General features: G+C 53.6%; 1 protein-coding gene across 4 annotated transcripts in view; it reads left to right on the plus strand.

Moving 5' to 3' along the window:
* The window catches only part of MBP (myelin basic protein), an 82,757-nt gene that overhangs the window by 36,070 nt on the left and 30,510 nt on the right, over window positions 1–16,177 (plus strand). For all 4 annotated transcript variants that reach the window (XM_052660308.1, XM_052660309.1, XM_052660310.1 and 1 more), the window contains exon 3: window positions 12,833–13,263. In XM_052660308.1, coding sequence (XP_052516268.1) covers window positions 12,833–13,263 — 431 coding nt within the window. The remainder of the gene's footprint in view (window positions 1–12,832; window positions 13,264–16,177) is intronic.

Below are 16,177 nucleotides of genomic sequence, written 5' to 3' on the forward strand. Positions count from 1 at the left end.
ATGGATGTGTGGATGGAGGGGTGGGTGGATGAGTGGATGGATGGGTTGATGGATAGATGGATGGATGGATGTGTGGATGGATGGGTTGGTGGATGAGTGGATGGATGGGTTGATGGATAGATGGATGGATGTGTGGATGGAGGGGTGGGTGGATGAGTGGATGGATGGGTTGATGGATAGATGGATGGATGTGTGGATGGATGGGTGGGTGTATGTGTGGATGGATGGGTGGATGAGCAGATGTGTGGATGGATGATGGATGGATGGATGGATGTGTGGATGGATGGGTGGGTGGATGAGTGAATGGATGGATAGGTGGATGTGTGGATGAGTGGATGGATGGGTTGATGGATAGATAGATGGATGGATGTGTGGATGGATGGGTTGGTGGTTGAGTGGATGGATGGGTTGATGGATAGATGGATGGATGTGTGGATGGAGGGGTGGGTGGATGAGTGGATGGATGGGTTGATGGATAGATGGATGGATGTGTGGATGGATGGATGGGTGTATGTGTGGATGGATGGGTGGATGAGCAGATGTGTGGATGGATGATGGATGGATGGATGGATGTGTGGATGGATGGGTGGGTGGATGAGTGAATGGATGGATAGGTGGATGTGTGGATGAGTGGATGGATGGGTTGATGGATAGATAGATGGATGGATGTGTGGATGGATGGGTTGGTGGATGAGTGGATGGATGGGTTGATGGATAGATGGATGGATGTGTGGATGGAGGGGTGGGTGGATGAGTGGATGGATGGATTGATGGATAAATGGATGGATGTGTGGATGGATGGGTGGGTGGATGAGTGGATGGATGGGTTGATGGATGGATGGATGGATGTGTGGATGGAGGGGTGGGTGGATGAGTGGATGGATGGGTTGATGGACAGATAGATGGATGGATGTGCGGATGGAGGGGTGGGTGGATGAGTGGATGTGTGGATGGTTGGATGTGCAGATGGATGGTTGGGTAGGTGGATGGAAAATTATGGGTTTTTACACAAGGTAATCCCAAGCTAGTCTTGCAACATAAAAATAATAACAACACTAACAAAATGCCCTGGCATTAACAACATGTTGTTTTATGCTCCTCGCGTGTTGTCAGAACAATGACATGAGGGGGCACCACATATCTGTTCAGTGTTGCAAATGACACCCAAGGCTTTAGGAGCTTAAACCACATGGCCAAGGTCACATAGGAGGTGGCGGGACCATCAGTCAGAGTCTGCTGGCTTTGACCCCAGCAGACTCCAGACCCTGCACCTCCAGTCGCCTTGCCCGCGCTGGAGTGCGTCTGGCGGCTAGTCTGCTCCTGCTGACACGGTAGTGGCGCCCATGGTGTCGCCTTCTCAGGGCTCCTGCAGCCTCTGGCGCCTGTGCAGGGTCACCGTGAGGCCCCCCAGAGGCTGCACGAGGAACGGAACCCTGTGAACATCGGGCCCTTCGGAGTCTCACTGTCTGACAGCAGCTGGGTTTGGGGAGCTGGGCGTGCGATGGAGGCTTGGGGAGGAGCCCGACCGCCCGCTTCTGCTCCAGCTCTGCGTGGGGCTCCCTCGCCCGTGACCCCATCCCCGCTGTGGGAGGGTTCCAGGGGCCAGCTATTTAGAGTAAATAAAAACTGTATGTTCTATGTCCACAAAGGAGGCATTCGTGTGAGGTGGGTGGGCTGATAAGACGCGTTTGTGGCAGAGTTGTCAAGAAACCTCTGCGGGCGGCCGCGTGCCTCTCATAGAAGCAGAGTCTGCCCCTGCACGGCCACGGCCACAACCATGGGCCTTCTTGTTCCTCCACCCTCCCTGGTGACCCCGAGCACCGAGTGCCAGGGACAGAAGTATTCCACAAACAAGGAGAGTCCTCTTCGCCCTGGCCCACACTAGCAAATTCCAGGATCCTCAGGCCCTGCCAGCCCCACTGCAGGAGCGGCCCAGTCCCATCAGAGACACACAGGTGCCTGGGCCCGCCTGCTCGCATGGGCAGCCGGCCACACTTGTCTGCTGCCTGTGAGGAGCAGCTCCCTCCTGCCCTTCATCCCTCTGGACCACATGCTTGTCCCCATCATTTTCACCTGAGGTACTGTCCAAGGCCTCCTCCTCACAGCCTGGTTTGTGGCCATCAGTTTAAGGCAGCCCCTGGCAGGACAGGAACTGAGTGCCTGGGCTGAGCTCCGGTACAGCCTGGCAGTCTCTCGGGCAGAGCACATGGGCTGCTCTGTGAGGCCAGCACCTGGGGGCCCATCTCAGGGCAAAAGGGCGTGGCATCTGTGTTTAACCCAAGCCCAGCAGGCCCCACGCCTGGCGGCCAGGGCAGTGTCTCCACTCCCACCAGGATGGAGAGGGGCTGGCGACCCACAGGCGGGGTGGGCAGGATGCTTTCTTGTGTGGACAATCCCGTGAGATGAGACGAGATGTTCTTCTGTTGGATCACGTGTATCAGCAGGCCGGGTGTTAGCCCCACTCAGAGCAAAGTGACCTGGACATTTGAGTAGTTTCACACCATCAACCGTCATCTGGCCAGGGCCCAGGTCCACCAGATGAAACCACGTCTGCCTCCTTTACAGTCGCTTCCCTGGACTCTATTCTGGAGGGACGGACACCTGCGGAAGGAGCCTGGGGTTCTGAGTGGTCCCTGCTGGGCTGGAGTGGGGGGTCTGGGGGTGGGACTGCTCATCCACAAAGCTCTGCAGTGAGACTCCTGCAACAGCACGTCCAAACCGTCCTCCCACCACTTGAAGCCAGTGGAGAATCAAAATTTATAAAGACCACTTGAAGAAGTCATGTGGTCCATCAGTTTCGATTTCTGAGCTTCTGCTTGGTTTTTTCTGGACTGTGGGAAACCTAGTCACCTTCTCTTGGTTTTGGGGGATCAGAAAGTGAAGAGGAACTAAAAAGCCTCTTGATGAAAGCGAAAGTGGAGAGTGAAAAAGTTGGCTTAAAGCTCAACATTCAGAAAACGAAGATCATGACATCTGGTCCCATCACTTCATGGGAAATAGATGGGGAAACAGAGGAAACAGTATCAGACTTTATTTTTTAGGGCTCCAAAATCACTGCAGATGGTGACTACACCCATGAAATTAAAAGACGCTTACTCCTTGGAAGAAAAGTTATGACCAACCTAGATAGTATATTCAAAAGCAGAGACATTACTTTGCTGACTAAGGTCCGTCTAGTCAAGGCTATGGTTTTTCCTGTGGTCACGTATGGATGTGAGAGTTGGACTGTGAAGAAGGCTGAGCACCGAAGAATTGATGCTTTTGAACTGTGGTGTTGGAGAAGACTCTTGAGAGTCCCTTGGACTGCAAGGAGATCCAACCAGCCCATTCTGAAGGAGATCAGCCCTGGGATTTCTTTGGAGGGAATGATGCTAAAGCTGAAGCTCCAGTACTTTAGCCACCTCATGCGAAGAGTTGACTCATTGGAAAAGACTTTGATGCTGGGAGGCATTGGGGGCAGGAGGAGAAGGGGACGACAGAGGATGAGATGGCTGGATGGCATCACAGACTCGATGGACGTGAGTCTGAGTGAACTCCAGGAGTTGGTGATGGACAGGGAGGCCTGGCATGCTGCGATTCATGGGGTCACAAAGAGTCGGACATGACCGAGCGACTGAACTGAAGTGAACTGAATATCTCTTCTGCAATGGGCTGGAGTGTTGGATAACTTGTTAGGTTCCTCACCATCTCTGTCTCCCATAAGGTTTTCTTGGCTCTCAAGAACAGCCTATGACCTCAGGTGGCCCGCCCCCTCGCCTTCTGATCCAGGTTGCCCACCCTGAGGGACCTGACCTAGGGGTCACACGTTCAGCAGGTCACTGTCCCAGTGAGAGAACTGCGATCTTTGTGCTAACCTGCATTGTACAGGGGTGTCAATGGTCTCAGGAATCTTTAAGAGAATATTTGATGAAGGAAATATGGAGGAAAAGTGTAAGTTGTAAAAAAAGTGTAAGTTGTAAAGCATGAGTGTAAAAACAGCAAGTGGAAGACCAGGTCCCTAAAGATTTCCTGCACTTTTGTGGATTCCACAGTGACGGCTGCTGTCACCTGCTCCACTCTGGTCCCCTTAATGAGAAACAAAGGATTCGTATGAACAGTTACGACAGCAGCACCTTGTGGTTCACTGGGGCCTGTGGATTCATTTCTGGAGAACACTTCCTAACGCGACTGTGAGCTAGGAGACCAGATGGCGAATCAGTACAGGAGAAAACCGCCGCGCCAGGCCAGGGGCCTCCAGCCACTCTGAAGCCCTCCTTCGTGCATTGAGAGGAAAATGCCCCAGAGCCCTGTGCCCACCCCAGCCCAGGAAGGGGGGGAGCCGTTCCACGCAGGGTCACCGTGTGATCTGTCTCCAGGTGGTTTCTGCCTTGGGTACCTCGGACATCACAGCAGGGTGGGGATGGGAGGGCGGGGTCCCTGTGACCTCAGTGGGCCTCCCAAGCGCTGCCTGAGCTCCTGGGAACCCTGGTGCCAGCAGCTCGAATGTGAACTGTGTGGACCTCAATAGCTCCTGAGACATGGTCTGCATGCACCTGCACTCAGGCCCCATGAGGGACACCAGGGAGCCGCTGCGGTGGGGGGGGAGGGGCTCTCCATGGGGCGTCCACAGGGGACTGCACGTGGGAACGCTGTGTGTGTCAGACCCACCAGGGAGAAAGGGCGGACGGTGGAGACCCACAGTTCCGAGCCAGAGAGACCTGTGCTGGGGCACACGTCGAGCAAGGCAATTCTGTTGTGACTTTGATTTGGGGATTTTTTTTTTCCTGTAATTTAACAAGTGACCCCATGGACTGTAGCCTGCCAGGCTCCTCTGTCTATGGGATTCTCCAGACAAGAATACTGGAGTGGGTTGCCGAGCCCTCCTCCAGGAGATCTTCCTGATTCAGGGATCAAACCTTGGTCTCCTGCAATACAGGCAGACTTTTTTTTCCCTTCTCTTTCTTTCTTTTTTATTTCTATTTTCCACTATCTGAACCATCAGGGAAGCCCTAGAATAAGAAAGTAAAATCACAGGTTACAGTCTGGGCTGTAAACTTAATTAGATATGCCACCTAAAGCTACTATTTTGAAAACCAAGGCCAAAAATGTAGGTACAACCAGTGAGTCTGAGCCCTAAAAATGAAGGAACAAATTTTATTTTCTATCTAAATATCTGAGGGATGTCATATGGGGAGAAAGTACATGTATATTATACGTGCCAAAAGCTCCTCTCTGGGAAGCTGCTGGAGGCTAGTGGCAAAATGAGGACTGTGGGTTCAGAGTAGAGTTCAGGGTTTGGGACTCCTGCACAGCAGGAGGGAGGGTTGTTGGGACTCTGGGACTTCCTGGCGTGTCCAGGCCCTGCCCAGAGGACCAGCAGCAAGGCTGGACTACAAGCCTCCCCACGGTGAAGGCACTTGTGGACAGACACAGGCTCTCGGCAGGAGGATCAGAAAGTGACCTGAATGCATCCCTTTTGTTCTGAGATGATGCCTTTCTTGTTCTTTTCTTGTACTTTCCCAAATTCCCTTTCTTCCTTTTGTGTAGGCTGCTGCTGCTGCTGCTAAGTCGCTCAGTCGTGTCCGACTCTTAGCGACCCCATGGACTGTAGCCTATGAGGCTCCTCCATCCATGGGACTTCCCAGGCAGGAGTACTGGAGTGGGGTGCCATTGCCTTCTCCATCTGTGTAGGCTAGTACATGGTAATTCCTTGTTTTCTCTTAATGTCTTGTTCAATCACTAAGTTATGCCTGATTCTTTGAGACCCCATGGACTGCACCACACCAGGCTTCTCTGTCTATCTCCCGGAGCTTGCTCAAACTCATGTCCATGGAGTCAGTGATGCCATCCAACCATCCCATCCTCTGTCATCCCCTTCTCCTCCTACCTTCGAGCTTTCCCAGCATCAGGGTCTTTTCCAGTGACTCAGTTCTTCGCATCAGGTAACCAAAGTATTGTAGCTCCAGTTTCAGCAATAGTCCTTCCCACGAATATTCAGAGTTGATTTCCTTTAGGATGGACTGGTTGGATCTCCTTGCTGTCCAAGGGATTCTCGAGAGTCTTCTCCGGCAGCACAGTTTGAAAGCATCAGTTCCTCGGTGCTCAGCCTTCTTTATGATCCAACTCTCAGAGCCATGCATGACTACTGGGAAGACCACAGATTTGATGAGACGTACCTTTGTGTCTTAGCAAAGGTGAAAGCTTCCCAGAGTTCTAGAAAGGCCAGTCTGAAGACCTCACTCCTCATTTTTGCTGTTTGACTGCTCCGTGAAGCCGGGGAACCGCCCTTGAAATGAGAGTGATGCGCGTGAATGAACCCGCAATGATGATGTGTGGTGGGCTAAGCCTCTACCATGCAGTTTTAAAGTATATTCTTGGCAAAACCTCTAATTAGCTAAGCGATGATCTTTTTTATTGTCTCTAGCTTCATTAAAGATCTGGTCAGCTGTGAATATGAAATTTTGTTAAACTTCCCTGATGAAATTATAGTTGCATGATCCCTTAGGTCTTATGTTTCAAGCTGTCTAATCACAGGAATTAAAATGTTTTTAATTAATTATAGTGAAAAGAAGCCCACCATGACTCACATCTTGTCAACAGAAGGTTTTCATTTTGTTGTTAAATTTAATAGACGGACTCGCCTTCACAGAGGGGCTTTCTAGGTGTGTGTTATTCTAGTGAGAGGAGGGATACAGTCCTGCTCTGACAAACAGCATGTACTCCCTACTCGTATGAACCTGAGCTGCTGTGTGGTGCCGTTACTAAGTCGCGTCCGACTCCTTGCAACCCCGTGGACTGCAGCACTCCAGGTTCCCTCTCCTTCTCTGTCTCCCGAAGCTTCCTCACACTCACATCCATTGGGTCGGTGATACCCTCCAACCATCTCACCCTCTGTGGCACTTGAAGATGTAGGAAAACTCAGAGATGAAGCCACAGCCGTCCTCAGGCTGGCCTCTCCTGGACTCAGGAGGCTGTAAGCGGATCCCAGGGGGTAGAACAAAGCTGCCACCACGTCAGCCCAAAGCTGGGAAAAGCCGTGAGTCCCAGCCAGACCAGTGCTCTCCCCGCAGAAGAGAAAGGTGCAGCCTTCCCTAAGAGCCCAGAGGGTGGGATACAACAGTGCCTCCAGGGGCTCAAGGTCATGAGCATCTCTGACGCTGACCTTCCCTCGTAGTTACTGGGCACGGGGGCGTGGGTGAACAGCAGGTGTCACTGGACGTGTGCGGTGCTGGGTTAAAGGGTCAACCTGGTTATTTGGAGAAGGAATAGCTCCCTGGCCACTCCTCTCCAGCCTGTCAAAAAAAGAGCAGAATTGGGGGCTACCCTGAGCATTCTGCCTCTGGGTCTGGGGTGTGGCTTGGCACCTGTATTGCTTCTTGTATGTTTACACACACACACTCACACATAGGGTTTTGATGCAAGTCGGCAATGGAATATAATTTCCAGGAGTGTGATGGAAAACAGCATAAGGTATACAATCTAGGTAAAAACAGTCATTTAAATATAGAACAGCGCTCACTGAGTCATCACGGTTTATTTGAGACCATCGTGTATGAAAATGTGATGTATGTCATTTTCTGGTTACAGTGAGACGATGGGTGAGCGCCAGTTATATAAACAAGCAAGGACTCAGAGCTTCCGCATGGTTGCAGGGAGACATGTCCGCTGTCAGAGCTGCAATGTGATTTTCAGGACCCCTTAACTCGGCCTTTCTGAGTGTTCAACAGGCATTAGCACATCCTGCCAAGGACAGCTGGTGTAGTAAAAATTGTGAGCGGATGGTTATGCATGCCCGTGGGGTGGGCAGGAAGGGGGTGTGTGGGGAGGCAAGGCAGCCGCTCCCACCCTGCAGAGCGCTGGGGGACCCGGGGCCCTGTTGCTCGCAGAGGAGGCTCTGGCTGGGCTCTGGGAAGCCCTCCCATCTCTCCCGGTCAGTGCCTCTATTAAACAGAATGTCTCAGCTGTTGGCCATCTGCAGTTAATGTCACCCTGAGAGGCAAAACCTAGGGCCAGGTAAAGGCAGTGGGGGCCCGCGTGGAGCACCCAGAAGTGGGGGTGGCCGGCAGTTGGGGCCTCAGAGTGAGCATCCCCTCCTCTGTGGAGCCCTGCCTCACTTGCTCTGCCTCGGTTTGCTCACCTGAGCAAGTGGGCTCGTAAACGAACTGCTCTGTACAGTTGCTGGTCACACTTATAAAACTTCCAGCGAGAGCTCAGCTTTCCCTCCTGGACCATCACCAGACGCTGCATCTGCGGAAGGGGCAGCCCGGGTAGACCCCCAACATGCCCAGTCCCTGCGTGTGCCACTCCAGGAGCCTCAAGGTGCCAAGGACAAGCGTGCGGCCCCACCTCCCTATTCATGACCACAGACACCACCGGAGGCTCGGGGCCCTCGCTGGTGGGCAGGGGGTCAAGGTCAGCCTCTGGAGACCCTCCTGGCGACACCTTGCATGTCCTGACCCTGCACACGTGGCATCCGGTGCTTCCTGTGCCGTCCACATGGTCTGGTTTGCTGCAGACAGCGCAGAACACAGGTGGCTGAAACGGCCTGGGAGATGAGCCCCGCCTGATGGCCGCACTCCACGTGAGGGGCTCGCCCAGCGCCTGCACTTGGCTTTGCACTTGGAGAAAGGCAGGGCAGGGTCGCTAAGGGCTTTATCCAGAACCTCAGAGCCGTGATGAGGGGTTTCTCTGAACCTCCGCAAATGGCCAGAAAGAATTCAGTTGTGCAGGTGAATTCATCTGTAAGCCAGAGCTCTCTAGACCCTGGCATCCAGCCTTTTGGGATGGAAGGAAATTCTCTGTTAAAAATGGTGGAATAGCTGCCATGCTGAGAACTAAGTTCTTCCAGCTGAGAAGAGAGAGCGGAGTCTGGGTTCTGTTGCTTGCTGGTAGAGTCCAGCCTGGGAGACAGCACTTCTGGGTTCAGTACCTCGTGCCAGCCCAGTGACCCAAGGGCACAAGTCTGGCAGGGTCCCCACCTTCAGGGACGGTACTGCCAGCTGGGAACAATTTAGGTGGACCTGAGGCGGTTCCTCTGTGAGGCTGATCGCGTAGAAGCTGGGTCGAGAGAAGCTCGGTCCAGCAGCCTGGAGCAGACCTCCCAGTGGGTGGGGGGTGGGGGGCAGGTGTCAAGGTCAGGGGGAACAGGGGGCGGAGACCAAGCACATGGAGCCGGGTGCACCGCGGGGCCTGGGGGAGCACTGAGAGGCCGGGGGAGCACTAAGAGGCCGGGGGAGCACTGAGAGGCCGGGGGAGCACTGAGAGGCCGGAGCAGCCCGTCCTGGAGGGCGGGGGAGGATGCTCCTGATGGCCGAGGCAGGGTTGGTCCTGGGAACCATCAAGGCCACAGTCAAGGTCATGGTCACGCCAGAGCTGAGTGCCCAGCAGCTCCCGCTCCATGAGCTGCAGGGCCCAACAGGGCCGTGAGCAAACTCGGCTCAGGGGTAAGTAAAGGAAGAGGTGATGTGGTCAGGGGCGTCGGGAGTAACCCGGGAGAGACCACGGACTCCGACCCTGGCCTGCTGGTGGCAGGTGGTGGGGGAGGGGAGGGGCGGGATGCCAAGGGCCCATAGGCCAGGTGGTCACGGCGAGACCCTGGGCTGGAGCCTCCCCGGGGGGTGTGACTCTGGTGAGTTGCTCCAAACAGTCATCACTGCCCCGATGTCACCATCCTGGTCTGCAGTGTGGTCTGTGCCCCAGAAACCACCTTCCAAATTACTAGGGCCTCAGCTTCTCAGAGACATTTGTGAGTTTAACACCACCACCCTCAAAAGTGCACTTCCCTAAGTTTCCTGGGGTGGGTTTACCCATTAGACAGAGGTGTGATTTTTTTTAAGACATTTTCTTGCAGTTTCCTGTAGAATCTGAACAGTAACTGAGAGAGGATTATAAATGTCTTTTGGGGTCCTGCCAGATCCGAGCCACTCATGTTGTGCACCAGAGCTCTGCTCCAGAATTACTGTCTAAATAAGAACTCTGCCCCTTCGATGAAAGCTGTTATGAACTGACAAAGTAACACTGCACTTGTCCTTACCCAAAATGCTGCGGATCCACAGATTTTAGCTTCTCCCTGGGCTCCTTGCATCCCGGGAGAAGCAACTTCCAGGACACAAACGCCCTTCTCTGTGCCTCACAAATAACCATATTCAGGGACACAAAGGCTGACTGTTGTAAAAATATTAGTATTCAGATGCGCTTGTGTTTCGTTAATGCATTTAACCACGTATAATATAGCGATTGTTAAGCACAGCGAGAAAAGCAGACCCTTTCTGTTGCAACCTATAAATTAGCTCTGCGTCCCTGTAAAAATCTACAGCCTGGTGCCGGCCACAGCATTCTGCAGGGTGCTTTCTCAGGACGGTGCGAGGTGGTGAGGGCCTGATATGTGATAGATATGAGTGCTTTCGTGTGGTTCATTTAATCAGTGTCATAAACGATGTGCCACGCTCTAAGTGATGGGTTTGTAAGGCTTGTAGCGTGGCTGGCGTAAGGCACAGTTGACACCTGTGTGCACCGTCTTAGGAGCAGGAAAGAGACCCCAGGACCCCAGGGCCTGGCTGTTTGCCTGGTACTTGGTGTCCGACAGACATTTATGATGTCCGTACTCCGCTTTGGGAACATAGGTCAATATGTTGACTGCACAATGAATGTCACCCATGGGACAGCCTCTTGACCCCTCTGATTTTGTTAAAGGAGTGTGCAGCCATTCAGTTTTTGTGATTTGTATTGTGAAATAGGTGTTGTAGATGTAAAGCCTCCCCTGAATACGTGTGATGAAAGGAGAGGCCCTCCATGCAACCATCACCCAGACTGGCCGACCCTTCCTGACACCCCCGGACACGACCTTGGCCCTGCCTTGACTTAGCCCCTCCTACCTGTGCGCACCCGCACCTGTGCTCAGGCTGAGTCTTCTTCTCTCTTGAGGTCTGTTCCCGCCCACACCCTGTTCCTTGACTGTCTCTGGGCACTTTCTGGAAAAAAGGGGGAAAAAAAAATCCATTCATCTCAACCCCTGAAGCCTGCACAGGCTGGCCGGCCTGTCTCTTGAAGCATCCGCCCTTCAGCTCCCCCCTGCACCATCCCCCTTTACCTCTCCCCGCCAGCCTCCTCCCCACCTTCCCCACTGCATCCTGCCCCACCATCACCCCTTCCAGCCCCTACTGGCTGCCTGTCCCCCTCAGGCCTCACACCTGCCCCCTGGGGCTCCAAGCCTCCCTGCTCCCGAGTGAACACGCCAAGCTCCTTCCCGAGGACTGTCTCCCGGGCATTCTTCTCTGCAGAAGCACGTTGCCCCCCACCCCCCGCCCCCCATCCCTGAGCAGCCCACACTCTCACACTGTCCCCTCGGTAGGTCATCCTGACGCCTGTATCCCGCTTCCTTTTATGTCGTCACTCGACATGACATCACACACTGTGTCTGTGTCCTACGGCAGCCACAGCAAATGACCGCAAACAGGACTTGAAACGGCAGGGAGCTCTCCTGTCCCGGCTCTGGAGGCCAGAAACCTGCACGGGGTGTGGGCGGGGCAGCGCTCTCCCTGGCGTCTGGGAGGGGCTGCCCTGGGCCTCCACCGCCCTGAGTCCTGGAGACCCTGAGTTGTGGACACACCAGGCCACGGTCTGCTTCCGCACCACGTGGCCTCCCCTCCGTGCGTCTGCCTCCGGATGCCCTCTGCTCACAGGGACACCGGCCACTGGGTCACAGCCCACCCTACAACAGTGTGACCCCATCTTGACCTGATAACATCTGCAAAGACCAGAGGTCCAGAGAGTTCACACCCATGGGCGCTGGGGGTTAGGATGTGGGCACACCATCTAGAGGACGCTATTCAACTCATACTGTTCATTCTCATCTCTGTTCATGAGACAAGGACCGTATTTCTGCTGAATTAGTGCAGCACATTACGTTGCTAGGTACTCGGTAAGGCTGGGTGGATGGATGGATGTGTAGGTAAGTGCATGGATGGGTAGCTAAGTGGATGGATGGATGGATGAGTGGATGAGTGGGTGGGTGGATGCTGTTGGTAAATGTCAGTGAATAGATTGCTGGGCAGTGAGATGGATGGACGCTGTTACAGGAAAGTGTGAGTATACCCACAATTTTTGTCGACGAGTAATAAACTCTAGAGAGGAATGTTCAGTTATACCCACCTTGGTAATTGAGGGCAAGATGAGGTCCTGCCATTCTTAAGAGAAATGCTGTGTATTTTTGTGAAAAGCTAAGGGAGAGTGGTGGGCAACACGAGACCCCCCTTCCCACTCAAGTTTTCTGACTGTCACTGCTTGCAGAGGAGAAGCTCAACCAAAATATCCTGAATAAGCAGTTCTGTCCTGCAAGAGGCCTCTTGTGGGTTCTGGGAAGCAAAGAATTCTAAACACCCCGTTTCTTTAAGGCATGAATTGCAAAAGACGTGGGAGGTTCCATTTTTACTGAGAACACTAAAAATACCTTTTGCCAAATACGTGCTTCCAACATGCTTGGCTTGGGCACCACTGGCCTTTTAGGTGATAAATGTGCCGTCAAGGTGCCCAGAACCCTGGAGCCTCCCAGGGCAGGAGTGGCAGCACCCAGGGGCGATGATGTGCACGGCTGTGTTTGCTCGGGGAGGCCTGGTGCCCAGTCTGGAGGCCCTGAGACAGTCTCCAGGGCCCCTGAGATGCAGAACCGCCACCGAGAGAGAGGCTCGGGCCGGGCGGGTCCTTCCCAGGGCGGTCAGGGGCCACGCAGAGCTGCATGGCGCCCACACCCTCCGCGGATTCTGCAGGAGACGGCCAGTTCGCCAGCCGGGAAGAAAGCGGCATTGTCCGCGGCCCGCTCTGCACAGCCGCGTTCACTTCTCGCTGTTGTTTGCAGGAGCGGCAGATGTGGTCCCGAACAATGGGGCCCCCCCGCAGGGCGCGGCGGTGACAGACTCCAGGCGCACAGCGGACCCGAAGAATGCCTGGCCCGAGGCCAGCCCAGCTGACCCGGGGGGCCGCCCCCACCTGGCCCGCCTCTTTTCCCGAGACGCCCCGGGCCGGGAGGACAACACCTTCAAAGAGCGGCCCTCGGAATCGGACGGGCTCCAGACCATCCAGGAGGACAGCGCGGCCGCTCCCGGGGCGCTGGACGCGATGGCGGCCCGCAAGAGACCCTCCCAGAGATCCAAGCCCCTGGCCTCGGCGAGCACCGTGGACCCCGCCAGGCTCGGCTTCCTCCCCAGACACCGAGACCCGGGCCTCCTCGACTCCCTCGGCCGCTTCTTTGGCTCGGACAGGGGTGCGCCCAAGCGGGGCTCAGGCAAGGTGAGCTCCGAGGAGTAGAGCCGCCACACGGGCGCCCCCGGGGCGGTGAGTGCGGCGGGAAGGGGACCCGCGGGCGGGCTCAGCCCCGAGAGGAGGCGCAGCGTCTTGCTGGACATGCTTCCAAGCCCCTGGGTCTCAGCTTCTGAAGTCCCCACCCTCCTCCCCCCCACTCACCAGGGATGCAGTTGGAACGTGGCTCGGGGTGGAGAACATTCTGAGTGTGCCTCTCTGGGGTGGCGTGGGTGTGGGCGCCGCAGAAAGGGAGCCCGGTGCTGGGGCCTCCTGTGTCTCGCGCTTGGGGGCTTGAGTGCTGGTTCCGCTTCTGCGCCCGCGCTCCGGGGTCAACACGGGGCTAAGCGGATTTGTTCTTGGACTCAGTGCCGCTAGCGTCGTGTTGCTTTGTAACAATACTGCAATTGAGGACTTTGGGACAAATTTGAATTCGCCTTGAGCAGACGTTGTCTTTTGTCTGAGTCGCAGAGGGGAATAAATGAAGTGTGTCTGTGAATCAAAACTATGATTTTGTTACTCCGTTTGAATATAGAGTTTGCGCTTTCATTATTTAAATGTTCTGTAGATAAAGATGTTGTCACAAGAGGAAATTGCTCCTATTGTGGTCCAGGTTGCAGCCGTGGCTACTGGACTTGATGGTGAATAGATCTTTTATAGGTGACGTTTCACTGAAGAGCTAATCCCCAAGTGACAATCAGATAGCAAATACAGGGCGTGCGTGGCACCTGATTTTAGAGCGTTGGATACCTGGGGGTTTTAGGAAAGAGTGAGGCTTTCCATAAAAGCCTCTGGTTTATTGGGGGTGCTCACAAAACTCCTACGATGCCCTTTGCTTCTGGCTGTGTCCTGTGCTTATTCTGAAAGGCCCAGTAAGGCACGAGGCTTCTGAGCCGAGTGTGGGCAGAGGCCCTTGATGTCCTGGTCTCATCCTCAATGCTGGGACCCTGGGAGCGCGGGAATTTCTCAGATTTGCTTCAGTCTCTAGCTACAGTTCTTAAAATGACTGGCGATCCTGATGTTGCTGAAGATAAACAGATGTCAGCTGTGCCTGTATGGTGTCAAGCTGCACGGAGGTTTTCGGGCACCTGCTTGGAGCTGAGATCTGTCATGTGGTCTAGTGAATAACTCAGTGTACCTTCTCGGCTTCTAGAGTTTGTTTCCTGATGGTTTCCTTCTGCGTCCTGTACTTCGGGGCAGTCTTACCTCCCCCTGAAACGTGGGTCAGCTGACCCATCTCTAATGCTATTTCAAGCCGAGATGCTATCCAACCACACCGGATCCTGGCTGCCTAACCCAGTCTTGCTATTATGCAAAGCACCCCACATGCATGCAGTCTCACCAGTTTCGAAACCGTAAACTATGCTGCTTAACCCAAAGGAAAAATACAGGTGCGCAGACTAAACAGGTGGAGAACATCTCTTATAAAACAAGCTTCATTTCAGGGTGACAGGTTAAGCTAAAATCAGACTGTGAAAGCATTCATTTCAATTGTTGTGACCTTATCTCAAAATGACTGTATTACACATACATGTTTTTCTTCCTTTGTGTAAAAGTTCAACATTGATTGCGTAAGGTCTCATATTCCTCAACATTTTCAAAGAAAAGATGCCTCAGAAGTGGACATCCATGTCGCAAACCAGCCTGGCTAGATTATCAAGGAGCTAGATCAAAACATTTTCACAGGATTTAAAAAATAAAAACAGTGTTGAACTAACTGATTTAGTACTTTTAAAGTATCAATTCTGTTCACGCCTGGGTCTTGAATAAAGAAGATTTTTAAATGAACAGCTTTGCCCTTTGATGCTGACGAAATCCATTAGAATTTGAATGTAAAATCATGTCTGTGATTGCTTATTACAGACACTGGCTAGGATACATTCCTGTCCAGTATCTTTGCTGAAATATGCAGTGGGGCTTCCTGGAAATACTTTTCAGCTCACCTGTTTTCCTGTGGATATTTTGTTCACTTTTAAACTCTGGAGGTGTGAGCATAATACACTCTATGCCCAATGATACACTTTCAATGCCTAGAAGCCTGTGGTTTTTTATGCGTGTGGGTTTGTTTCTTGGTTTTGATTGTATTTTTGCTTTGCTCTGTTGATAAACCAGGAGAACCCTCACCTTATTAGATGCTAGAAAGGTCTTTTGGACTGAAGCATGTGAAGCTGAATGGAGCCCTTGGCTCCTGGAAAAGGGGCTGTTTGTCACCTGCCCCCCTCCTCTGAGGACATGTTGGGGGCCCCAGGGTGAGCAGCACCCCCAGTCCTGGGAATGCACCAACACACCCACCCTTTGTGCGGCTGGGAGTTGGCATTCAGGGAAAGCACACACAAATTCCTTGAGGAGGCATATTCTTTTGAGAGCCTTAAATGAAAAGTGCATTCATGGAGACCACTCGCCTTTGTTGCAGGAGGAAAGAAAGACGGAGTTGTTGCCTTTGAGGAGCAGGTTTCCAAGTCCCTGGACAGTGGGGCCCTGTGAGGGCCAGCGCTGTATCCTCAAGCTTCACCCCAGAATCATGACCCCTTAGCTTGGACAGTATCCAAGGTGGCCACCGTGACCTGGGCAGCCCCCTGGAGGGGCTCGAGGAGGCCTGTGCCGCCTTCCTCCACGCGAGCCCGCCCTCCTGCAGGCGCTGTAAAGCAGGCTTAGGTCCTGGCCGTTAGGCCTCTTTCCCGCTGCTGGCTTTGCGGTCAGAGCCGCGTGGACCACTGGTCTCGGCGCCCATGGCCGTCCGTGTCCAGCCTCCCCTCCCTGCCTCTGGTCTTGACCATGAGGGGTGAGAACCTTTGCTGCCATTTAGTGCCCTGGGGACAAGCAGTCTTGGAAATTAGTCACAGTGTTCTGTTCCCTGCCTTTTCCCCACTGCATTTTAACTTCACTCACATTTTAGTTGTACAGT

The sequence above is a fragment of the Budorcas taxicolor genome, chromosome 22 (genome assembly GCF_023091745.1).
Source record: "Budorcas taxicolor isolate Tak-1 chromosome 22, Takin1.1, whole genome shotgun sequence".
In the NCBI taxonomy this organism is placed as follows: domain Eukaryota; kingdom Metazoa; phylum Chordata; class Mammalia; order Artiodactyla; family Bovidae; genus Budorcas; species Budorcas taxicolor.